At 44.2% G+C, this 24,829-nt stretch overlaps 1 protein-coding gene across 9 annotated transcripts; it reads left to right on the top strand.

The window, feature by feature from the left end:
• The first annotated feature begins 2,549 nt into the window (after positions 1-2,549).
• On the top strand, positions 2,550-22,975 carry RABGEF1 (RAB guanine nucleotide exchange factor 1). Of its 9 annotated transcripts, none has more exons than XM_066333277.1 (11): positions 2,550-2,653; positions 11,282-11,467; positions 12,947-13,113; positions 14,109-14,228; positions 16,205-16,225; positions 16,795-16,964; positions 18,515-18,596; positions 18,952-19,084; positions 19,479-19,570; positions 19,887-20,143; positions 21,198-22,975. In XM_066333277.1, the coding sequence occupies exons 2-11, from the start codon at positions 11,289-11,291 to the stop codon at positions 21,594-21,596; spliced, it is 1,620 nt and encodes a 539-aa protein (XP_066189374.1). In that variant the 5' UTR covers positions 2,550-2,653; positions 11,282-11,288; the 3' UTR covers positions 21,597-22,975. The 9 variants fall into 9 exon arrangements, with proteins under 9 accessions (XP_066189374.1, XP_066189375.1, XP_066189376.1 ...); XM_066333278.1 differs by having other exon boundaries at positions 16,798-16,964; XM_066333279.1 differs by having other exon boundaries at positions 14,112-14,228.
• The last annotated feature ends 1,854 nt before the right edge of the window (positions 22,976-24,829 follow it).

Consider the following 24,829-nt stretch of genomic DNA (forward strand, 5'->3'; position numbering starts at 1 on the left):
TATTTATAAAATCTCCTTACTCTCAAAAATACCTGAATAAATGGATTAAACTAACAGAGAGCACAGTCACTTTAATTTCACTCTTCTGCTTTATTTTTTTTTTCTAATGACTGTTAGGAATTATAAACTCTTAATTCTTTTAAGGGCTTACATAGGAATATGTAGTCAGCCTAAGAGCTGTATTTTGGGAGCTGAGGGCCTTGCTGTGAGCTGCATGATCCCTCATCTGTTTTGTGGGTTTTTGGGGTGGGTTTTTTTTTCCCTAAAAAGCTAATTACTGATATAATCAAAAGTTTTGTAGCTTCATCTGGCATTTGCAAGCCCCGGGAGCCCTGGTTCCCAGGTTTATCCTCACTGCTCGTTGTTTGGAGGTGACAGGGGACACGATGAGGAGAGTGGCAGCAGGGAAAAATCCCTGTCAGAGCTGGTTGTTCCCACTGCAGAGTTGTTCTTTGGTTTCTTGTGTGAGGAACTCACCCCACTTGTGTGTAAATCCACGGGGCTAGGGCTCTGGGAGATGAAAGGGTGACAAAACCCAGTGGCTGTGGACTGCAGCAGGGACAGGTGAGGTGGCTGCAGGGTCACTCTGCTTTAGAGCACCTTGGTGTCACAGCTGGATCTTCCTTTTCTGCCAAAGCACACTGATCACCTGGGACACGACTGCCGGGCAGGTAAGGGAAGATTTCAGAGCAGACACTGCAGGAAAATGATCTCTGAACTCATCCTAAACTCTGGGATACATTCTTTCACTTCTGTTAATGACTGCTTTACCCTGGACAATCTATAGACCCCACTGGCTTAAAGTTGTGGTTGGCACTACTGAGCCCTGAAGATGTTTTTAGGTTTTTCATACACAGCACAGAGGACCCAGGATAGTTCTAAGTTTTGGGCTATGACAAAATAACCACCAAACCTCCAGTCTTTCATTATCTTTCTGCAAATAAGCCGATTTCAGAGGTTAATTCTGTTCTGTTGTTATCTCCTGTATATAATTCTCTAACTGGAAATCACTTTCTAGAACAGCAGTTCACAGTCATTTTACTTACACAAGCTTAGTATAAGTTTACCTCCACTTTCACTGTGACTTTTATAAATGGATTTTGTTTTGCTGAATTATAAATTGTATGTGTCTATGCATTGTAACCCGTAATGCCTTTGAAAATCCAGCCTGGATGCTAATGATCAGGGTTTGGAATTATCTCCAAATGTGTTTTGTTAATAATTATGTTGACGCGTGATGTTCAATACTGTGAGTACTGCAGTGTATTATTTCTTAATACTTTTGACTTTTCAGTTCAGGTAATATATAGTCTGTCTGTTTTTTATTTAAAACACATAGAGGAAAATGTGGATATCAAGGTTGTGTTGTGCAATAAAAGATTATGATACTGAAAACTGCTGGAATTCTGGCTCATCTGGTCTGCAATCACTGCAGTGCTTTTCCTCACCTTCCCTGGGATTTAAGTGTGCTTTGCCTGACTGAAAAATGAAAATTAAGACAGGAATCTTTGTCCTGGGCTGTTTTAATGGTATTGAGTCGTTTATTATCACATCCTGAGCAGATGGCACTTATGTTTGCTGCCTGCAGCCGGGATCAGATCATTCCAATGACTGCAATTCCATCCTTCCCTCCTTCCCCCCCCCAGCTGCCTCAGAGCAGCTGCCCCTGCTTCTGCAACGCTCAAAAAGAACCTTTTCCCCTTGTTCTGAACAAATTTCCTTACTCTGAATCTGTCCTGCTGAAGCGCTCCTGTCTCACATCACAGCGGGATATCCGTGCTGAGAAAAGAGAAAAAAACGAGGAGGGAAAAAAAAAAAAAAAAAAGAAAAAAGGATGGAAAGCAGCCCATGACACTGTATAACTGAGCGTGGAAAGAGGAGTTTGAAACAGCAGCGGGTATTTTTACATTTCCCAGAGGCGGCCCCGGGAGGCCCGCGGAGCCCCGAGGAGCGGGGAGGGCGGCGGCACTGCGGGAATGGGCCCCGGCGGGAGGGGCAGGGAACAGAAACCTGAGCCCAGGGCCTGTGGATGCCTTCACAGCGGCCCCACACAGTAACCACCCCCGCTCCCCTCACACCGCCCGCCCGCTCCCCTCAGCGCCGCGGCCTCCGCTCCGCCCGGCACAGCCCAGCCCAACCCGGCTCAGCCCGGCCCAGCTCAGCCCAGCCCGGCCCAGCCCGGCCCAACCCGGCCCAGCCCGGCCCAACCCGGCCCAGCCCAGCCCAGCCCGGCCCAACCCGGCCCAGCCCAGCCCAGCCCAGCCCAACCCGGCTCAGCCCGGCCCAGCCCAGCCCGGCCCGGCCCGGCTCAGCCTAGCCCAGCCCAACCCGGCTCAGCTCGGCTCAGCCCAGCCCGGCCCGGCCCGGCCCGGCTCAGCTCGGCCCGGCCCAGCCCAGCCCAGCCCGGCCCGGCCCGGCCCAACCCGGCTCGGCTCAGCTCAGCCCAGCTCGGCCCGGCCCGGCCCAACCCGGCCCGGCTCGGCCCGGCCCGGCCCGGCGCCGCTTCCTTCCGGCCTGGGTCCCGCCCCGGAGGTGCCGCCCGCCCTTCCGCCGGAGCCGAGGGAGGCGCCGAGGGACGGCCCGAGCAGCGCCGGGGCCGAGCGGGGCCGAGCGGAGCGGAGAGCCGGGTGTGCCCCGCCGCCCGGGACAGCCGGTGAGGGACAGCGGGGACAGCGGGGACAGCGGGGACAGCCGTGCCCCCCGTGAGGGCTCGTCCGGAGGGCTCGGTGTCCGCCCCGCCGAGGGGCTGCACGCCGGGGAGAGGGGCCTGTGTGCCGGGCAGGGCGGGATCGGGGACAGACACCGGGACAGACACCGGGATAAACACCGGGACAAACACCGGGATCTACCTGGCAAAACGCCCTCCCCCTACCGCGTGCAGCTCCCAAAACTAATTGTTATTAGGTGTTATCTGTAGGTTTTCATCGCCTGGGTCCGTGCCGTGGTTCGCGGGTGGCGCTTTGGCACCACGTCCCCTCAGCCTGTTTTCCTCACGAGTTCTTGTGGATCCGGGAGGTTTGGGCTTCTGTTCTGTAAGCATTGCCCGGCTGACGATTAAAGCCCTTTCAGCTCAAGCCGGGGGAAGTTTGGAGAGTTTTTCAGGTGCTGAGTTTTGAGTGCTTTCTGTGGGTGTTTGCCCTCCTCCATGTGCAGCTCCTAAAGCTGATTTTTATTATCTGTGTATTTTAGTTAATTCCGAGGGTCTGCCCGTGTAGTTAGCAGGTGTCACTGATAGCTCCACCGATAGTCCCCCAGCCCGTCCTCCTGATGAGTTCCTTGCGGGTCAATGAGGTTTTGGCTTTTTTCCTGTAAGTATGGTCCTTGCCTGGCTTCTCACTGCGCAGCTGAGGGTCAGAGTCCTTTAAAGTCAAACCAGGTGGAGTTGGGAGAATGCTCAGGATGCTGAGCAGGGCGTTTTGGATGCTTTTGTGGGTGTTTGCCTCTGGAGTTCAGGTTGTTCCCTTGAAGCAGGGAGTGGCCCCGAGGGGCTGTGAGATGCTGAGAGCTGAACGCTTCAATTTCCCAAGAAATTCTCCGAGAGGGTGGCTCTGAAATCCTGCTGCTCTGGGACAGGGGCTGGGGCTGGCTGAGAAGGTTTTACAGGCACAATAAATTGTATTTTTGTTTTGGCTGAGTGAGGCCCAGTGCTGGGAATTAGCAGCATTGAACACGTTGAGGGAAAAGGGTGGCATTGTGGAGGTTGTGATTTAAATCCATGATTGATTTTGTTGTTTGGGGTCGTTTGAAAACTACTTTTGAAGCATGAAACTCCTAACACCAGGACTTTGGGAACTGCACTGAGCTGCTTTTAGTTTTCCAGTTGTCCAGCACTTTTTGGAGAGCAATGACCCAACCAGTAGAAGGACGAGGTGTTTTCCAGGAGCAGGGCTTTACTCAGGAGTGGATGTGCTGCCTATCTGGACACGGTTACACAAGTGGGTTTTGCAGCAGGGAGGATTAGGAAGAGAATTGTAGCTCAGTGGAATGTTCTGCTGACCAAGAACAAGCCCAAAACAACACACAGTAGAAAGGGAGAATAGGATATAAAGCAAATTATCCCAATTCCTAAGACTGCTTTACTCAACAAAGTGATTATAACCTTGAAGATAGTCCATGATTCTGGTATTTAATTCTGTTCTGTGGTGTTATTTAAGCTAGAACAGCCTTTCTCAGCTCCTTCTTTCCTTGCTTTGTAATCCCCAATTATTCTTGGGGCTTTTTTTTTTTTTTTTTTCTGTTAATTAGCTACTTGTGATCTAAAACTAGTCCTAGAAGTCTTGCTTGTGAAGTCTTGTTAAAATGCCACTTGTAACAAGCCAGGTACAAAGTGTATAAAACATTTCCGAGTTTTTCTGTGAGGTTTTAGGCAACTTAATTTCCATTTGTGTCCAGGTGAGTGCGGTGGGCAGGAAACAGCCTGTAGGAACCTGTTGGCTGCTGTTTCTGAGGAGATTTTAGCAGTTCTAACTAATCTTCTTTTGGTTCTGACCTGAATTCCCGACCGGGCAGCACAAAGAGTTTTCAGACGTTTGCTGTGATTCCGTTCAAAGCCCCACTCGTGGGTCACATGGGGATGGAGAGGCACAGCCTGTGTCATGGGGAGAAGCCCAAACCTGCAGCCCCGGGGCTGTGCTGGCATTTGGGGGGAAAACACAACTCCAGGCTGAGGGAACTGAGAGCTGCAGCCTCGTGGCCATCAGGATTTCGGAGGTTTGAAGCAGTGGCTGCAATTTCCCTTCCAAAACCCAGCTCTGTGGTTTGTTTGAAGTGGCTTCTCATCAGAGCAGCGACTGTTTCTTTTCATGGGACTATTTTTTTTTTTTTAGCACTGTTTATCCTCCAGCTGCTGCAGCTGAAATCCCATAACTTCAAGAAAGATGCCCATTAAAAGTGTGAGCACTGCAGTGATAACACCCGGGGTTCTTCCCCAATTCCTCACTTGTCTCATGGCTGTTGTGTTTTTTAGTCTGAGATCACCTTGCCCCACCCTTTCCTTGGGAGGAAATTAGCTCATGGTTAATTACGCTGCTGCTAATGACATGTCTGAGTGTTTGGGGTTACACCTGAATCATGACTCTTTCAACACTGGAGGTTGCTGCACTTCAGAATTTTGGGGCGTTGGCGTCAGTGCTTCTTTGGAATAAATACATTTTCAGGGCACTTTTCCATTGGTAAAATGCAAAACACACCTTGACTCCCTCCTTCCACCCCTCAGTTTCTAACCTACCTTATAAATCTGGTGTTAGCAGTTTAATTTGCTGGCTGCTGTCTTGTTCTGAATTATGATGGAGCATTCAGATACCAGTAAAAGGTGAACCAACAGCAGTTAATGTAGGAATCGTGTATTTGGAGGGTTTTTTTTTTTTTTTTTTTTTTTTTTTTCTGCTTTAAAATTCCATTTCTGGGGATGCAACCAGAGAGTTGCAGTGAGTTCATTGTGAACACTCTTTGGGGCACTTTGATGTTTCTGAATTAGAAGAATTCAAGTCGTTCATTAAGTGCTGGAGTGACTTTTGAAGAGCTGAATCACATTTGCTTCAGCCCAGTGAAAAGACTGCTCAAGGTTGTTGCTGATTCTTGTGCCAAGACTTGTTAATTTTTTATTTTTTTTTAACTTAATTTTAGAGAGAGATGAAAAAACCAAATCAACAGCAACAAAAAGCAATCAAAACATACCCACAACCCAACCCAAACCAGCCTGTTCCTGGTCTGTGTTTTCCTGGTTTTAGACACATTTAATTAACTTGTTTACCAATACTGAAACCCACTTATAGAACTTCAGTTATCGAATTAAAGCCACTCGTTTACTTTGTGGAGTTACTTAAAAACTGTTCTTCACAGCGTGTAATAATTATAAATGGACTGCAATTAGCACTTACTGGAGGTGTTTATTGATTGATGAAGCAAGACCCTTTCTGTTCAGCTTTGAAAATGCGTTTTTCCAGCCAGCTCTCTCAGAGGTGACCTCAGCAATCCAGGACTAATAAATAGTTTATGACCCAGCTGATATCTCCTCACAATCTGCACTGATAATAAAGGTACAGCTGATTTTTGCCTGCTCCATCCCTGGCAAGGCAGGGAGGTGGAAAAGAACCAGAAAAACAAGCTGGGAGTGTTGGAGCCTGTGGTAAATAAATCCCTGCTGCTCCTGAAGCATCTTTTCCCCAAGCCAAAGCTGTGTCTGCAGCCTTTGTGCTGGGAGAATTCCTTGTGTTTCTTGCTGACAAGAAGGTGTTACATAAGTTTGGTCTTTCGTGTGTGCATTAAATCAACCCTGGGTGATGGATCCAATTTGGGTTGGAGGAGCCCTTTTTTTTTTTTTTTTTTTTTCCCTACCTAAAAGCTGAGGATGCATCTGCTCTTTGCTGTGCCTGATACCTTATTTAATGCGTTTATTATGATTTTTTTCCCTGGTTGTTTTGTAACTTGATCCGTGTGAAAATTGGAATTTGGTGTTTTGCTGTTATTGAGCTACAAAAGATCCAAAGTCCTGCTGCTCCTTGAGTCCCTTTTATGGAATACTGGCAAAAAATGGCCTTGGGATTTATGGGTTTGGAACACAATTTGTGTTTCCTGTGTCTTGACTCTGTGTTGTCTCAATGTGTGTGACAGGGAAAGTGAAGTGGCTCTCAGCCAGAATATTTTGCAGGAAAGTTCCTTTTACTGCTTTGAGTTCCTGGTGGTGACTGAAACCCTGCAGTGTTTGCACACACGTCTCTCAGTTTCAGCTTTCCAGGCAGCTGCTTTGTCCTTGCTGAAAAATTCTCTGTGACTCCCCATTTTCTGGAGGCAGAGCTGTGATTTATTTGCTCTTCTTGGATGACAAACCTGACAGGAAAAGACTGAGGGCTGTGAGCAAGGATGAGAAGTCCCTGAGTTGGTATTGCCCTTTTTAAGAGGTGTTTGCTCTAAATGGGTGAATAAAAAGAAAAAAAACACATTGTCTAAGTGTGGGTACAGCAGGAAAAATCTGCTGATAGGAAGATGTGTTTGAGAGCTTTGGAATAAGTCGCATTAAAGCCAGTAGAAAGCTAATTTTGAATTAAACCACAGTGATTTGGTGGTGGAGGTTTTTTTTGTGTGTGTGTGAGATGCTCTAAAAAAGCTGGAGCAGCTCTGATCTGACATTAGAGACCTTTGATGTGCAGCCCTACAGATAGATCTGGTTTAATATGAATCACAGGCCTCGCTCCCTTTTGATTTCAGCAGAATTTGGAAAAATAAAGCTGGACACGCAGAACACGGAGGTTCAAACTGGGAATTCCTGTGGCAGTAAGAGAAGGGAACATTTGGGTGTCCACAGGCAGCAGTGGGACACTTTTCCAGGCTGTGATTATCCCAAAGAAATCCCTCAGGAGCCACCCACAGGGTGTGAGGTGCACCTAAAAAATGGTAGAGAAGAGCTGGGTGATTTCCATGTCTCCATTCCAGAGGAGAACAGGAGACCAGAAGCTTTTACTTGCAAATAAGTAACATGAAATCAAGGCATTTTATACATTAATAACTAAGAGCCCATTCTTTTTCTAAACTCTTCCAAGGGGTGTTGCTAATTAATTAACACAGATGCTGAGGTGTGATGAGGTCTGCTCCTGGCACAGAAGTGCTCAAAAGCAGATTCTGTCCCCTGGTGTCTGTGGGGTGCCATTCTTGCCTTCCCTGGTGATAGTCACAGCACAGCCTTGGGAAACACTCACTGAGCAAAGCAATGGATGAATATATTTAAAATTACATTCAATTTTTTTGCTCCTGGGAGGGAGATGTGGTGCTTCTTGAAGTGCTTGCACTTGGAGATGGAGGATGTTTGGTGTAAAGCACCTCTCCAAATCGTACTAATTAATGTTAATGATGATCTTCTGATATTTTACTGTACTTCTGAATTAGATTTTTTTTATTTTTTTAAATGTGGAAGTTTGTTACCTTCTTTTTGCCTTTCTGACTTCTCAGTGGGCAGGTGGTATAAAGGTGTTTGGAGTTGCCTGTTCTCCAGCTCCAGAAAAACAACAACTTTGAGGTTTTTTTTTTTTTCCTTTGAATTATGTTAGCAATGAGCTTTGAACAGGGCAGGAGTGAAAATAAGTGATCTGTCCGTGCCAAAAGCGTGGTGTGACTGTGCAAACACTGAGGATGTGATTGTTGGGTAAGGAATGATCACCTTTAGCTGGAGTAGGAAGGAGAGAAGGGAACAGAGAAAGGGGGGAAAAAGCGTTTTGAACACTTAACATTTCCAACAAAACATTTTTATCGTGTATGATTATAATATAAGTGATTTACTTGCCAAAAATCAATTTGAGAGGTTTTTTTTTTACATTCATTTTATCAAAACCCGAGTTGTTTTCTTCATTAAAATATTAATGCTGACTGCAGAAATGGGCTGCAGAACTGTTTGGGGTTTTTTGGGGGGGTGGGTTGGTGGGGTTTTGGGGTTTTATTTGGGGGGGGGTGTGGGTTTTTTCATCTGTTTGTTGTTTTTATGGTTGTTTTTGTTTTTTTTGGGTTTTTTCTGCTTTTTTGCAATTTTTTTGTGGGGTTTTTTTTTGGTTTTGGCTTCTTTTTTTTGTTGGGTTTTTCTGTGGTTTTGGGGGATTTGTGGTGGGATTATTTTTATTTTTTGTGGGTTGTTTTTTTTGCCACTGCCTTTTCTGTGAGAAGGGAGGAGAAAGTCTGAGCTCTGTGTGCAGGTGTGACTCCTTTGTCCCTGCTCTGAGCTGGTGGCACACAGACACCCGCAGGGAGGGGACAGCCCCTGACTTTGCAGCTCACTCCGGGCAAAGCTGCTGAGCTTGGACACTGAGCAGAACTTTACTTTTAGTTGAATATACACACAGAGGGAAACCAAAGGCACTGCAGGGGTGAAGCTCTGTGGGCACAAAGGTGATTTTTGCACCTCTCTGGAGGGGTGAAAATGCCCAAATGGCAGAAAAACCCTGCTGTGGTTTCAGGTGTTGGGGTGGGAGAGAAGCTGGGTCAGGGATTTTATCCCACTCCTTCCATCTTCAAATCAGAGTCTGGAATATGGTGCTTTGGAATAAGACCAGACCCCTGAGTCCTTGGAATTATTGCAGTTCCAGAGTTGTAGCTATGTTCTGGTGGGTGACAGGGTTTTGTAGGGTTTTATTTCCTCAGTGACAGGGATCCCTGTAAAATTTCTGGGAATTTTTGTGATAGGAGATTGTTTTTATTTGTTGTGTCTTCGTGGTTTACAGTGAAAACATTGACTGACCAGCTTCCCATTAATGGCAATTAAACATTTGAGGCATATTTATAGCATTTTTTTCTAGGACAGGCGCCTGAATAGAGGTCTCTGACCAAAATGCTGCTGCAGCTTCTGCTTTTAGGAAGTCATCGTGAAACTGAATCAGTGAAGAGTTTCAGGCTTTTGTTTCCCCTTTCTTTTCAGAATTGTTGCTCAAGGACATGAGTGATGCTCTGGGAATGGCCTGATTGTGCAAATCCTGCCAAAAAATGCAATTCCTGCCCAGGCTGTGCAGCTGACACACGCTGAAAGTTGAATTTCTCAGCTCTGAGGTGTTGGCTGCCAGGAGCTCCCACACAGACCTTCCTGGAGAAGTCAGGAAATGAAACCAAAAAAAAATTTTTGTGAAAGCAGCATATTTATGTTTCTCAGTTATTTCCTCATATGGGAATGAAATAAAGCTCTTAAATATTCAAAATATTGAGGGGGTTTTTTCCCCCCATTTTGCTCTGCAGCAGCACAATATTGTCTGCCAGGCTTTTCAGTGGGAAAGAAAAGAAAGTATTCAGCTGCTCTCCCATCTGTAAAAATGAGAACACGTAGCTATAAATCATGTCATTAAGAAATTGATTCCCTTAATATGCATGTCTCTACAATGGAGCTATTTTTTGGTTATTTTTAGATACTCATTATTTCTTTCAAAAATAGAAAAGTGAAAGAAATCCAAATCCTTACGTTGATAAGATGGAATATTTCATTTGTTCCCCCCTCAGATAAAATTGTGTGTTTCCTGCTACTTTGCTTAAAATAACTTGATTAGATTAATGGGAAATATTAAACGTTATCAGCCTTTTAAAATGGATAATTGAGCTTGGAATAAAAGAGCTGGAATTTCCTGTAGTAGAAAAGTTTCTGTGATCTTCGTGCATGTTCCATCTTTTGCTGGATGATCCAGAGAAGAGTTTGGGGTTGAATTTCGGGGACAAAGAAGATAACTCTGACTCAGTTACTGATGTTGTTCAGTTTGAGAAAACCCCTTTTCCCCTTGCTCTGCATTAGAGCACCTCTGGAATGGCAGGAAGAAGGGGCTGGATTTACTGGCCAGAAGAACCTTTCTGTGTTATTTCTGCTCTCCGTGTTTGTCAGTACTGCAATCCAAACCTCAGTCTTGTAACGTGCACGCCTGAACCTTGCTGATGATCCTGGGCTGCTGCTTTCCTAAAATCACTGCAGCATCTGCCATTAGCAGCAGGGAGCTGGGTCTCTGGGCAGGAGCTGGGCTGTGGGCTGGTTTCTGGCAGGGAAGGAGAAGGGAGGCTGGGTGATCCCTGGGTGCTCCAAGCCTTGGCAGGGCGCTGCTGTGGGCAGGAGGATCTTTGTGTTGCAGTCACTGAATATAAAACCCCTGAGCTGTGCTGTGTGGAGGCTGGGTGCTCTGAGAAAAGGGGGATGTGCCTTGTCCACGTGTGGCTGGGCCCTGAAGACACTTCTGGAGGCCAAAGATTCCCTAAAGCCTCCCCAGTGTGGTTCTGGGCAGGCACAGAGCACAGTATATTCTGTGTGCTCCCTTTGTTGGTGTTTGGAACTTAATTTTTTTTTTTTTTTCCCCATTGCTTTATGCCTCTGGCTGTCAGAGCAAGGTCCTGGTGAGAGCTGAGCCTTGGGCCTTTGTCCCCAGGCTATGGGACTGTCACTGCAAAGATGTGTCTTGTGCCCTTGTCCCCTGGCTGTGGGACTGTCACTGATGTCCTGGGCCATTTCTGGAGCTGTGTGAGGGTCACAGCCCTACAGAGATGTGCCTTGGCAAATTGTCCCCAGGCTGTGGGACTGTCCCTGGTGTCCTGGGCCATTTCTGGAGCTGTGTAGGGTCACAGCCCTACAAAGATGTGCCACTCGTGCTGCCCCTGGCTTTGGGGCTCCTGGTTATGTAACTGTGCCCTTCCTCCCGTGGCATTCATTTGGTTGCTATGGAGCTGTTAAATAATTCAAGCAGGTGACTCCTTTGGAGAGGCAAACCCTGAGAAGAAATGATTTCCAGCAGGCTGCTGCCACGTTCCTGCTGCTTTAACCCTTCTCCTCTCGTGGCAGGAGGAAGATGAACCTGAAATCGGAGCGCAGGGGAATCCACGTGGATCAGTCGGAGCTGCTGTGCAAGAAGGGCTGTGGTTACTATGGCAATCCTGCCTGGCAGGGCTTCTGCTCCAAGTGCTGGAGGGAGGAATACCACAAGGCCAGGCAGAAGCAGATTCAGGAGGATTGGGAGCTGGCAGAGCGGTAAAGAACCTTCTTTCTTCCATCAGGGTGACTCCACCAAATCCTATTCCTGTCTCCTGTTTGCTCAGGTTCATCACAAATTCCCCGGTTTGACCTTCCCAGCAGGAGTTTGAACCTGGCTTTTGGTGCAAAGATGGACTATTTATGACATTCTACTATAAGATGGATTAGTTATGACATTCTAGTATAAGATGGATTAGTTACGACATTCTAGTGTGAGAATGATATTTATGATATTCTAGTATAAGAGGTTTGAAAAGAAAATCTGGGAAGGAACAAATGTAAACAGAGCCCAACTTTTACCTAATTTGCATATGCAAATCTGCATTTCTATCTAGAAGGGTTAAAGGGACGATTTTGATTAAAATACTCCCTGGAGATGGTAATTGTTTTCTTGGGTATAGGCAGCACCATGGTTTTACTTTCCAGCTGCTGATTAAAAACTGGTTTTAGTCTTGTCTGTGGTTGTTCTTTTAAACTGCAGGCTTAAGCCCAAGAACATCAAAGCTTTAGCTTTGCTAATTTAGGTAATTGTCTAATCACTTATTTTCTGCAAACCAATCTAGTTTTCCTCGTGGGATAAATGCTTGACCCTGAAAATGGCTGATGTGTTTTCAGAAGTCATGTCATTGTTTTCCTCTGCCATAAATGTCTTAAACAGTTAATAAAAACATTTATTATTAGGGCAGATAGTTATGCTGCCAGTCTTGGCTCAACTCTAAGACAAAGTGGGGTATTTAAGGAGTTCTTCAGTGGATAGCTGGGGGATGCTAAAGGCACAGATAAGCTGTGATTGTTCCTTGCAGTGAACAGACAGGCCTGTCAGCACTACTGAGATACAATTCCTGCCTCAAGAGATTGCAGATCCCAGACTATTTATGGTCCATCCCGAGCTGGAGGGATGTTTAAAGACAGTTGCTCAGCCTCCCAGCATTTGAAGGGTGATAAAATGTAAACTGTTTGAATCCTCCTGCAAAGGAGAAAAAAGAGTTGCAGGATTGGTGAGTTTGCTCTGTTTTAGATGAACAACCTGGTCTTTCAAACTTTGCCTCATCCATTCAAGCAGATATTTATTAACAAAGCAATGATCTAACAGTGATCTATTTCCCAAAACATCCCTGAGACTGGGACAGGGTGTTTTGTAAGGTGGGGAAGAACTGCCTGAGGTAACAGGTTGGGGAGCTCAGTGTGAGGCAGGGAGGAAGGCAGTCAATGTGCTCCTGGAAATCCTCCCCTATGCCTTTAAAGGGTTCAGAGTGTCTGAATTCTGAGGTCTAAATCTCAGTCTTCTCCCTTTTTGACCTCACTATTTAACCCTGAGCCTTCCCTCACTTTCACCACTGCAGCATGGAAAGGGTGAGTGTCCTTTAGTGAAGGCAGAGGGAGGAATTAACACATCAAATGAGTAATTAATGATTGCACAGGAAATCAGCTCTGTCTCTAAGCCCTTAAATCACACCTGGATTTTTCCAACCCCAGGCTCCAGCGTGAGGAAGAAGAAGCCTATGCCAGCATCCAGAGCACCCAAGGGGCACAGTCCCTGACCTTTTCAAAGTTTGAGGAGAAGAAAACCAATGAGAAAACAAGAAAGGTCACTACTGTGAAGAAGTTCTTCACTGCTTCCTCCAGAGCAGGAGCTAAGAAGGGTAACTCTCCTTTGCTTCTCATGCTTCTGTACATTTTAAAATGAAAAGGTTTTGGCAAATGTGTTGTTCTAAAAGGCAGATTAATGCTCTGTGCTCTGACTTTCAAAAGTTGGAATAGCGATGCTTCTGGAGAGTGGTGGTTACTGAAAACACAGAAAAACGTGAGCGATGCCAAACAAACTGTCACATGGAACAGTGCCCTGCTAAACCTGTGTTTGTGTGTGATTGTACAGGAGTCCTGCCACTAAACAGCATAAATGTGTCCCTGGTGGGGGCACTGCACTGCTGAGGGGCAGTTCCTCGTTCCTCTGGCACATTCCAGTGAAATCCCTGAGTCAGCCACGGTGTCACAGCAGGATTTAGGGCTGGAAGGGGAATTCCTCCTGGAGAGAGCAGCAGAGAAGGTGCTGCTGGCTGCCAGTCACCTCAACAAGCTGCTGTGTGTGAGTGTGATAGGAGCCCTGAGATGAAATATCAGCTGATGCTGCCAGAGTGCCTCACTTTGACAGGAAAAAATGAGATGTGTGAGCAGGGTGCCTTGAGCTGCACAGAAATGTGAGGCTGGCAGTGTTTGTGTGGGCTGGGAATATCAACTTTGTGGCTGGGTGTTTGTTCTACAGAATGTGTTACAAGCAGGAATGATGAATGGCACTGCTGGCTGTGCATAGCAAGAGCTCTCACAGGCTATTGGGAAATGCTGGGCTGTGGAGGAGGAATTCCAGAAGGAAAAGCAGCATTAATCTGTCTTAACCTTAGAGACAATGCATTTTCCTTCATTTGAAATTCAGCATTTTTCTGATTTGAGTTGTCCTGGTGCATGGCAGCAGCTGGCTACACGAGGCACTCATTCACCTGTGTTAAACCTTATTATTATTATTTTTTTTAATGTTCATTCTACTCACTTTCCATCTTTTCTTTTTTTTTTATCCCTTCACCACCTGTCCTGCCATGCTCCTGCTCTGGGTGCCCTGCTTGCTTTGGCCTTTTTATTTCAGCAGCTCAAGAGAAAACCCCTAAGCAAGGACAGCTTGGGAGGGAGAGAAATGCTGATAACATTCTCAGGGATTTGAAGGAGATTTTTACTCCCTCCTGGGAACTGGCTTCCCCTTCTGAAGGTAATGCAGCACAGCCTGGGCAAGCTGTCTGCCTGGTTTTAGTAAGCTTGCCTCTTAGTTGGGCTTTGCTAAACACAAACTAGGGTTGTGCCAGTTGTAACTCGTGCTCTTCAACATGAAGAGGGCAAAAAAAAGCAAGTCCAGCATCCTGAGGTGGTGTTGAATCTCTAAACCAATCCTTTGCTTTTTAGTAGGGAGGCATAGGGGTAAAGCTGAAGCTTCTTTGAGCTCCACCTTAGAATTAGGATAAAAAAAAATAAGAATTTTATGTGAATTATGCTGCTTTGTGTTTTTATTAAAAAGAAGGAAAAAAAAATCCAGGTTGCTGTTACAAATCTGATTATTATGTTGAAACTACTGAAGTTGGCACTTCAAGAGCTCTGGCATTCTCAAAACGTCTCCAGATGTTTGTTGTATAAACCAAGAAGAGAATTTCCCATCAAGAGGAGACACTGGTTTCATCTAAACCAAAAGGGCACCAAACCCCTTGATGCAAAAACAGCTTTAAGAGCTCATCCTCCATTATTTGTTTGCACCCCTGACTTGTTCTGCTGGCTAAAGAAAAGTGCAGATGTTCAATAAATGACAGGGAGGTGATGAAGGGCTGCGTGTGACAGAGCTGGTGACAAACCCTGTGTCACATCCCATGCTTGGACTGGGCTCCATGGCACAACCATAGTGAATCCCTGGAGTGCTCCTGTTCTGCTGTGACAAGTGGCTTTCCTGTAGAAAGATTGAAATATTAATTATGTTTATTCTTTGTGAAGCTGATCCTTCCTTAACTCTTCCCCTGCTGGCTCCTGGCATTTTGGCTTTTTCTTCTTTTGGGCTCTCTTTAACTTGTTGGAATTTCTTGGCTGTAATCAGCCTCTTTTTAGTTAGGCTGAATTCTCTGAGAGCACAGGACAAACCTGAGGCTATTTTGTTGCTGGAAGTTCATTTTTTTCCTGCAGTCCTTGGTATTAAGTACAGATTAATTTTCCTTAAATCAGGATTTCAGCTCAGACATTAGTGAAGCTGCAACTACAAGTAATTCTTGGTGTAACTCATTAAAAGACAGTTCATCCTAATTAAAATTTTTAATACTTAATATTAATCTGCCTCAGTTGAGTACATCTCTCTAGTAACTAAACAACAATCTAGTTTGAATTTGTGACTGAAAAAATAATATTCACATTCCTTAAGGTCGAGTAGTAAAATGAGGCTCATTATTTTGATAAAAGAGTGAACTCATTGTTGAAGTAAATAAACCTTCGGCTGTACTGTGAAATGAGATCAGTGATGAATCATGGAAGAAATACCTGATAATTCTGCCCTTTTCTTTGTTTAGTATTTCCAGATAAGCTTTCTGCTTCTCTAATGTTAAATGTGACCAATGTAATTAATGGCCACCCTCCAGCTGGAGTCCTGTGTAGGGTTTGGGATTGATGCAGTGAGTTTTAGGTGTGAAGGCAATGGAAGGAAATCCCCTCTGGAAAAATGTCCTTGAGTAACCAGAAAGGAGTTAGATTTGCACTTTTAATCTTAATTGGAATTTAAATATTTGCAAAACCTTTTCTGTTCTGGGCACTGAAGTGCCAGAGGTACTCTGATGGTGCCTGGCCAAGTTATTCCCTGTGCTGAAGTGTGGAGCTTTGCTCAGAGGGACAGAGTTTGGTACTCACTGGGTGACACAACTTTGGATTTTCTGTAGTGCTGAACCTCTTCAAAAACAAATAACTAAAAAACCCCCACTAAACTCCCTCAAATCCAAATTAAACCAACTTAAACATATTAATCTCATTTCTTTCTCTTCCCTTTGGAGTTCTGCATGCTTGTTGACAGCAGGATTTCTGTGCATGTGAAGTGTTTGCAGGTTGAAAGCTGTGTTTGTCTCGTGCTGACCATGAATATTTTCATGTTTTCTGTCTCTCTGCTGCTTGCCTCTCACCACGTTCATTTCCACCACCTCTATTCAATCCCTCCATTTCCAACAGCGCTGGCTGGCAAGCTGAAAGGTGGGTGAAGGTATTGGAGCAGCACAATTCACTTGGAAACTTGAAAAATCAGATGTTTTTGTGGGGAAAAAAAACCCTATGGATTCAGCTCTGTCAACTTGCAGCGTGTGTTCCTTGAGCAGAACTGCCCTGAGCTGCTTGGGAGCCAGGGAGAGTGGGAAAACCACCCCATTACCTTTAAGAATCTGCAAAATCCCAGCTGGAAACCTTAAATGGAGATATCTGGTCTGGGAGTGACTCTAAAACCCAAAAGCAACCCTGTGTTGCAGTCATTTCTAATATAAAAAGGCCATTAGTGTGAATGGGGGTGTGGCTCTAAATGTTCCACTTTAGTGGGATACTCACTTTTCCTGGAGTTGTGTTTAATAATTATTGCTGTGTTTAATGATGTCCAGCATTTCCCTGGGCAATAAATGAGAAATAAATGATCAATTGCCTGCATAGCTGAAACAAACAAACAAAACAAAAAAAAAAACCAAACAAAAACCTGCTTGAAATGATAAAAGCTTTGTGAAAGGATCCATCAGTGTAATAAAAAACCTGATCTGCTGTGCCCTGAATTTTGCCAGCAGAGATCCAGGAGGCCAAGGCTCCCAGCCCTTCCATCCACAGGCAGGCCAGCATCGAGACAGACCGAGTGTCCAAGGAGTTCATAGAATTCATCAGGACCTACCAGAAGCCTGGCCAGGACATCTACAAGCAATGCAAACTCTTTTTGGACACCATGAGTCATAAAAGGGTGAGTGCATCTTGTCTCCATAAAAATGGGGAAGTTGGGAAGAGAGGGAGGAAATGCTGCACTTCTCCCAGCAGTTTGGATTTTCTGGAGTGTGGCAGGAGCCTTCAGATGATTGGATTAATCAAATTAAGATCTAGGGGGGCTTTTTTTTAATTATTATTATTATTTTCTTGGTAGTGTGGGACCAAAGGATCCTTCTAACCCCAGAGCACCCCACATAAATTAGTCCTGACTAAATAAATCCCACATAATTGAGTCTGTTCAGCCATATTCAACATTAATGGGACTTGTGGAAATTATGTAAGATATCATCTGGTGAGTTTTTAGGTGTCACAGAGTGGTTTGGGTTGGAAGGGAATTAAAGATCATTAGTTTCCATGGGCAGGGACACCTTCCCCAATCCCAGGTTACTCCAAACCCATCCAGCCTGGCCTTGGACACTTCCAGGGATGAGACAACTTTAGCTTAAAAACTTCTAGCATGAAACTATCTTCTATCTAAAGATAATTCAGCATCAACCCACCCCTCTCCTTTTATTGGGGAAGGGGAATTTGGCTGTGCTGCTTTTTTTTTTTCTAAATATTAAATAAGTGTTACATCTTCATTTTCCATTTAAAAAAATCGTTGTTCTTGAAATATTAATCAGTCTGTGGTGCCACCTATGGTTGGGATGTGTCAAAATTCAGCACTTCTTTTTTCCCCCCCTTCTTCTCCCTTTTCTATTTAGTTCCTCAGACTGTCTCTTCATGAGTTCTCATGGAATCTTACATTCCCTCGACTTTGAGATCTTCTTGAACTTTTATTCCTTTTCTTTTAGATCTGTTCATTCTGAGCACAGACTTTGTGTAAACAGCCTGGGTTCATTTTTGGTTTCAAGCACTGAAGGTGTTCTCATTTCCTACTTCAGCCTCCTCAAAACATGGGACTTTTTACTACACATAAACCAGGCCTAAAACCCAGTCTCAGTTTTTGAAAATGTTCAGTTTGTGATCTTAGAGAATTCAGAAATCAAATTCTCCCCCTCTGGTTTTTTACTGTATTGTTTCATTTAATGGTGAAAATTGCCTTGATTAAATTAATTTTAAACCTTCAAACCTCTGTTACATTCTTCAGGAGCTCAGTTAGCAAAAGCCAGTGTTGTTTTACTGTGAATATATTTCACAGTAAATTTATCATCAGAAATGTCTGCTGGAGAGATACTCCTTCAAATAATTGTTGTTCCTGGGGGTTTTATAGACTGTAAATTACCTTTAAAAAATAGAGGTTAAATAGGGACAAACATTTTGCCTAGTCTGAGTTATTTTGTCAGTGCTCCTCAGGGGAAAAAGCCATTGCACCTGTGCTAATATCCATTTATTCAGCAAGTAAATACAAATCTTTCACACATGAAAGAGCCAGTGTTGGCTTCTCCTATTTTTAAATAAAACGGAGCCACTATAAACACCTCTGATGACACCTCTGCATTCTCAGACTGTTACTGCAGCTGGACACAAAACAAAACACGAGGTGTTGCTGCCAGCTCTTCACACTTAATCCTTGTTCTCCTGCAGGATTTAAGCATTGAGGAACAATCTGAGTGTGCCCAGGACTTCTACCAAAATGTAGCAGACAGGCTGCAGACACGTTGGAAAGGTACCAAGTTGTTCTTTTTTTCATCTTCCTGTTCCAAAAGCACTGATGGAAAACCAAAGCCTCTTGAATTTCCAGTTAAAGCAAAGTATTCCCAGCTTTCAGAGATGCTGGGAACAGGTTCTGGTAGCAGAGTTAGAATTGTTCCCTCTAGGAAGTTTTGCTGCCTGAATATTTGTTTTTACAGCTTTCTTTTAAACTCTCGGTGGTGGAGTTCTACCCATTTTATTTTTACTTCCCGTTGTATCCCTTTATGAACTGATGTTGGCTTGAATGAGTAATATTAATTTAATGATATTGGGATTAAACCTTCCAAAGAGCCCTGGAATATTTCATTTGGGGGATTTTTCCCTTTCAGTGCCCCCTGAAAAAGTGGAGAAGGCAATGGATGAGGTTGAGAAATACATCATGACTCGACAGTATAAATATGTTTTTTGCCCTGAGACAACTGATGATGAGAAGAAAGACCTTGCTGTCCAAAAAAGGATCAGGTAAGGCTTGAAAAGACAAATAATTGAGTAATCCCTAATTCTCCAAATGAGCTCTGAATCAACCACACTAAAATCCTTGTGCTGTGCACAGAAAAATGGCTTGTTAAGGGTTCAAACCATTTTATTTAAAATGCAGAAAGAATTAATAGGTGGGATAATGACAACCACTACCCTGGGAAATTTTGCTTTTGTTAAATTACAGCCCAAAAATTTTATTTAAAAAGGAAGTCCTTTTTACTGAAAATAAATTACATCAGTGGAATAAACTGGTTTGTGGCTGCAATAATGTCTCATTGACACAAAGCATTCCTTGTGGCCTGGCTTCAGGAGGCAGCTGGTTTCAGACACCTGGATGGCACTGAGCAGTTTAACCCCTTGTTTTCTCCTGTCCCAGGGCTCTGCACTGGGTGACTCCCCAGATGCTCTGTGTTCCTGTCAGTGAGGAAATCCCTGAAGTCTCTGACATGGTTGTGAAGGCAATTACAGGTCTGTGAGTGATGGATTCTATATTTACAGCCTTAAATTTCGTCTCTCTTGCTTACTGAGATTATTTTTGCTGTCATCACAAAGGGGGGAAGGTCCAGGCTGTTAAATGCGCAGGAATCTTTGCGGGTTTGGAATTTCATCTGTGGAGCAGGGATGATTTCCCACACTCTGAAGAGTTTAAGCTTAGCTTGATCTACTTGAAACACTCCCCCAAAGATAGAAACAATGCAATACCAACATTACCCAGCAAATCCTGCTTATCCAGTGCCTGATTAATACAACTGGGATGATTTTTCCCCCATTTTCCCCCTCACAGATATCATTGAGATGGACTCCAAGCGTGTCCCTCGGGACAAGCTGGCCTGCATCACCAAATGCAGCAAGCACATCTTCAATGCCATCAAAATCACCAAGAATGAGCCAGCCTCTGCTGATGATTTCCTGCCCACCCTGATTTACATCGTGCTGAAGGGGAACCCCCCACGCCTGCAGTCCAACATCCAGTACATCACTCGCTTCTGCAACCCCAGCAGGCTGATGACAGGGGAGGATGGATATTATTTCACCAACCTGGTGAGTGCAGCAGGAAAGGTGGGCTTGCACAGCAAGGTCTGCCTTTTGTTTGGAGGTAGGAGCTGCCAGCAGAGGGAAATATAAATCCAAATTCATCTGCAAACAGTGGTTGAGGTTACTCAGAGCACAGCCAGTTCTATATCCCCTCTCTCTTCCATCCCTGCTGTCCAGGGGTTTGTTTTCTTATTTTATATAAGAACTTTTTATAACTTTATATAAAGTTATTTTATAACTTTAAACCCTTGGTTTGAAAAGTCTGATGCTAAGACTTGGGTGTATTTTTATCTTGCACGTGTATTTTTTTATTTGTATTTGGTGTATTTTTATCCTGTTCCTCAAACCCTGAGTTTGGGCTGTGCAGATGTTCCAGATGCAAAGTCCTCTCTTTGAGCTCAGGAGAATTTCTTGGAGGCACTGCAGAAATAAGTTATTCATGTGTGGAGATAAACAAGTGTTTTACAGCTTCTCCAAGAGGCATTTCTTGGTGTGCTCTGCATTTTATCATAAAGAATCCTGGAGGGAAATGACAGAGTTGAATGAAACACTTGAGATGGTAAAAGTTCATTTCAGTAGGAGCAGAGCATCCACCAAGTGTGCTGGGCTTTGACATTCCTTCCTTCAGGAAATTCATTAGTTAATAAATTAATCTGCAGAGCAGATCTCTGCTGATCAGAAAACGGAATATTATGAAATGAAATAAATAGAATTAAATAAATATAATAGACTGCTATATAGTATAATATACATTTATATAATATAAATATAAAAGACTGCTCCTGTCTCCTTGGCGTGTTCCTGCTGTTCCCTCACCTCCCAAACACAGAGACCCTGAAGTTTGGAATATACATATAAATATACATACATATATATATATATATATTGAAGTTTGGTGGCTCAGTTTTTGATTTCTTCAAACTTTTGGAGAGAGGAATGAATCAGTTGCCTATAAAAATAGTAAGAAATTAGAAGAGGGTGAGGAATAGAAAATGGGTACCTTCCAGTCTGTGGTGATTCCAGCCTTGCAGTGACGCTCTCTCTGGTTGTTTTTTTGCAGTGCTGTGCTGTGGCCTTCATTGAAAAACTGGATGCTCAGTCTTTAAATCTGAGCCAGGAAGATTTTGATCGTTTCATGACGGGCCAGACCTCCCCAAAAAAGCAGGAATCTGACAGTTTCTCCCCTGACGTGTGCCTGGGGGTGAAGCAAATGTGCAAAAGCTTAGACCTCCTCTCTCAGTTGAATGAGAGACAGGAAAGAATTGTCAGTGAAGCCAAGAAGCTGGAGAAAGACCTCATTGATTGGACTGATGGCATCACCAAGGAGGTGGAAGATATTGTGGAGAAATATCCCTTGGAAATAAAACCAAAAAGTCAAGCCTTAGCAGCCATTGACTCTGAAAACGTGGAGAATGACAAGCTGCCCCCACCACTGCAGCCTCAGGTTTATGCAGGATAATTATCCTCAGCTAATTGAGAAAGGAAGGAAATTTAAGGCTAAAAAAAAAAAAGAAAAAAAGAAATGAGCTTAAATCAGTACATTTTTAAAGGTACTTTTTGGGGGTTTGGTTGTTTTTGGTTTGTTTTTTTTTTTTTTTTTTGGTTGAGTGTAATGAATTGTATTTATTTTAGTCCAGTAGATTTCTATTAGGCTTTGGTGGGTTTTTTGAACTGAATTTCGATTTTCTACACAAACTGGTGTAATTTTTAAGCAACACTAGTCCATTGACATCTCTCCTGAAAGCTTCCTTCTAAGCATGCACTTAATTGTTTTTAATAATTAGTTTAACTTGAAGCCAAGTTCCAGCAGGAAAAAAAAAAAAAGGTACCAATGTTAGTCTGAACTTACTCTGTAGCTGTAAAGATGAACTATATATTGTAAAATATGTAAAATTGTAAATAGATTTCAAATTTAATGTCCCAACTGTGCATGAGCTCATGTGTGAGTGAAAATGGATCTCAAAATACTCATTTTAGCACCTCTCAGTTCCATCACGTTGCAGTAAAAAGGCAAAAACGCTGTTGGAGTTGGGATAAACCTGGAGGGGGAGAAGTGAGGAATGACAGGGGCTGGTGTTGGAGCAATTTGCAAACTTGAAAACTCATCTTTATCTGCTTTGTTAAAAAGAAAAAAAAATATTTAAAAGATGCCACTTCTTCATTTAAATGCTTTATCAGAATACCTGGTAGCCTTGAGCGGTGCACAAAAATGTTGATTTTACTGCTTTGGAAGGGAATGTGGGGCCTGAAATGGAAAATATTTCAGGAAGAGGAAGAAATATTTGTATTAAAAACTGCATAATATGGAACAAAAAAAGGGAGAGGGGAAAGAGCCCATGGAAGAGTTACTCCAAAAGTGTCTCTCTCTCCTGGTCACTTCCATCAGTGGGAGAAATTTCGGTAGCTTTTTTGACAATCCTGGGAACGAAATAAATTAAATTCATACCATTGAAGATGGCTTTTTGAGAAGGAGCAGGAAAATGCACTTTATTTCCATGAAACATCAACGTTCTGCTCTTCAGTGAGCCCTTCAGCACCTTGAACAGCGAGCTGGAAATGCCTTTGTGTGCTAAAAATCACCCAAATTCAGGTTGGGCTGGGAGGAGAGCTCACCCCACGAAAACCAACCTCTGACAGCAGAACTCTGAAACTTCTTCTGTGTCCTCTGAGATCTCTTCCAGCTCCATCCAGCCCCGACTCCTTCGTCTCAAACAGAAGCTCAGCTGGGAATTGCTTTTAAGCAATGTTTAATTTTTGCCGTGGAGAAGGAAAACTCTTGATTCATTCCCACTTCCTTTAAAGCACTGCTCCTATTAAATTTGCACTGCAATAACTTCAGACCACGACTGTGATTTGTCCCTTTTCTGGCAGTTTTTTTCCTTTTTTTTTTTTTTTTTTTTTTTTTTTTAATGAACTATGCACCACCCCTGGTGTTCCAGAGAAGCAGCTGCAGCACTGGGATGCTCACAACAACAACAGCAAAAAAATCAAATTATTCCGTGTTTCACCACTCCCAAATCGCTTCTGTCAATAATCCTGGGATTTACTGAGTTGATTTAGGTGCTAATTCTGATCTCAAGGTCCACACTGTTCGGGGTGGTGGGGAGGAAAACAAACTTGCAGCTCTTGTGTAAAGATTGAAATAAAAGCGTGGCCGTCCTGCCCTCGTTAATGAGTCCCTAAACCCCTCCTCGGCTTTTGTTATTCCATTAATGATTCATGGCCAGGAGAATCGCAGCCTGCCTTCTCGGGGGACAGCAATCCTCGCCGGGTAACAATGGTTATTTTCATTTTCTTCGCGGAAAAGTCTTTTGTGGGGGGATTAAGCACTTTCAGGACGGTTTTGTAACTAAAGTGTCTGTGCTCGAGACACTGAAGTGTGGAGGTTTTGAATCAATTAATCAATAAAGGTGGATTTGCACATCCCTGAGCACAGAGAGGCGCTCACCAAGTTTTGTGTGAGACCCCAGAACTGCACAAAAGAGCGACCCGGAGACTTTTAATGGAAATATCGCCCCTTAAAGTGATTTAAAATAGCGAACCAGAGACTTGAATGGAAATACCATCCCCAAAAGGGATTTAAAACGCAGGTGTTGGGCCTGTAGCAGAAATCGGCTTTATTTTCCCCACTCTCAGCTCAGTGTCACCGAAAGCAAAGACTGCAGCTCCTCGCATTGGGGTTTTTTATTGTAAAATACTTCTTTGCAGGCGAACTCCCGCGTTGATTTCATTTGGGGAGGAAGATGTTTTACGGGGAATGCTGGAGTCATTAATTGTGACTATCACTCATTAATTCAGTGCTGTAATTTTGGAAGCCGCGGGGGTTTCTCACCTTTCTGGTCCTCCTGGGATTGCTGGAGTTTTACCTTCCAAAGGCGTTTTTAGAGAATATTTTTCACCCAATATTTAGGGAAGGTTTTCCCCCTCCTTGTCCAGCTGCCGGGCACAGTCAGCGTTATCCTCGTGGGAAACATCCTATTACCATTAATAATACTAATTATTAGTAATAGACAATAATATATAACTATGATCTTGTTATTATTTATCAATATAAATGTAAGTGAAGGTTGGTTTGCTTTAAGGATTTATCCCTGAACACTTTTAGGTATTGAGGAATACCTAAATTGAGTTAAATTGAGGATTTAACCCTGAACACTTTTAGCTATTGAGCACTTTAGGAAACAAAAAAAGATGTTTTGGGACAGTTTTTGGAGGAAAAGTGGAGGGGGAAGGCGGGGAGAGACCGCGGTGAGCGCCCGGTCCCATTCCCGGTGCTGATCCCGGGCTCGGTCCCGATGCTCTCCTGGCTCCATTCCCGGACCCATTCCCGGTGCCGTTCCGGGGCTATTCTCGGCTCCATTCCCGGTGCTATTCCTGGTGCTATTCCCAGGCCCATTCCCGGTCCCATTCCCGTTGGTGTCCCGGTGCCGTTCCCGGTCCCATTCCCGGTCCCATTCCCGTTAGTGTCCCGGTGCCATTCCCGATCCCATTCCCGGTGCCATTCCCGGTCCCATTCCCGTTGGTGTCCCGGTGCCGTTCCCGGGTCCATTCCCGGTGCCATTCCCGGTTCCATTCCCGTTAGTGTCCCGGTGCCATTCCCGATCCCATTCCCGTTGCTGTCCCGGTGCCATTCCCGATCCCATTCCCGTTAGTGTCCCGGTGCCGTTCCCGATCCCATTCCCGTTGCTGTCC

Source organism: Sylvia atricapilla, chromosome 20 (assembly GCF_009819655.1).
Source record: "Sylvia atricapilla isolate bSylAtr1 chromosome 20, bSylAtr1.pri, whole genome shotgun sequence".
Lineage (NCBI taxonomy): Eukaryota > Metazoa > Chordata > Aves > Passeriformes > Sylviidae > Sylvia > Sylvia atricapilla.

Bases quoted from the DNA above. Each gene is read 5' to 3' on its own strand.
- RABGEF1 (XM_066333277.1), top strand. From the start codon at position 11,289: ATGAACCTGAAATCGGAGCGCAGGGGAATCCACGTGGATCAGTCGGAG. The intron at 13,114-14,108 runs GTAACTCTCCTT...TTTTTATTTCAG, and splicing joins CAGAGCAGGAGCTAAGAAGG to CAGCTCAAGAGAAAACCCCT. The intron at 16,965-18,514 runs GTGAGTGCATCT...GTTCTCCTGCAG, and splicing joins ACACCATGAGTCATAAAAGG to GATTTAAGCATTGAGGAACA.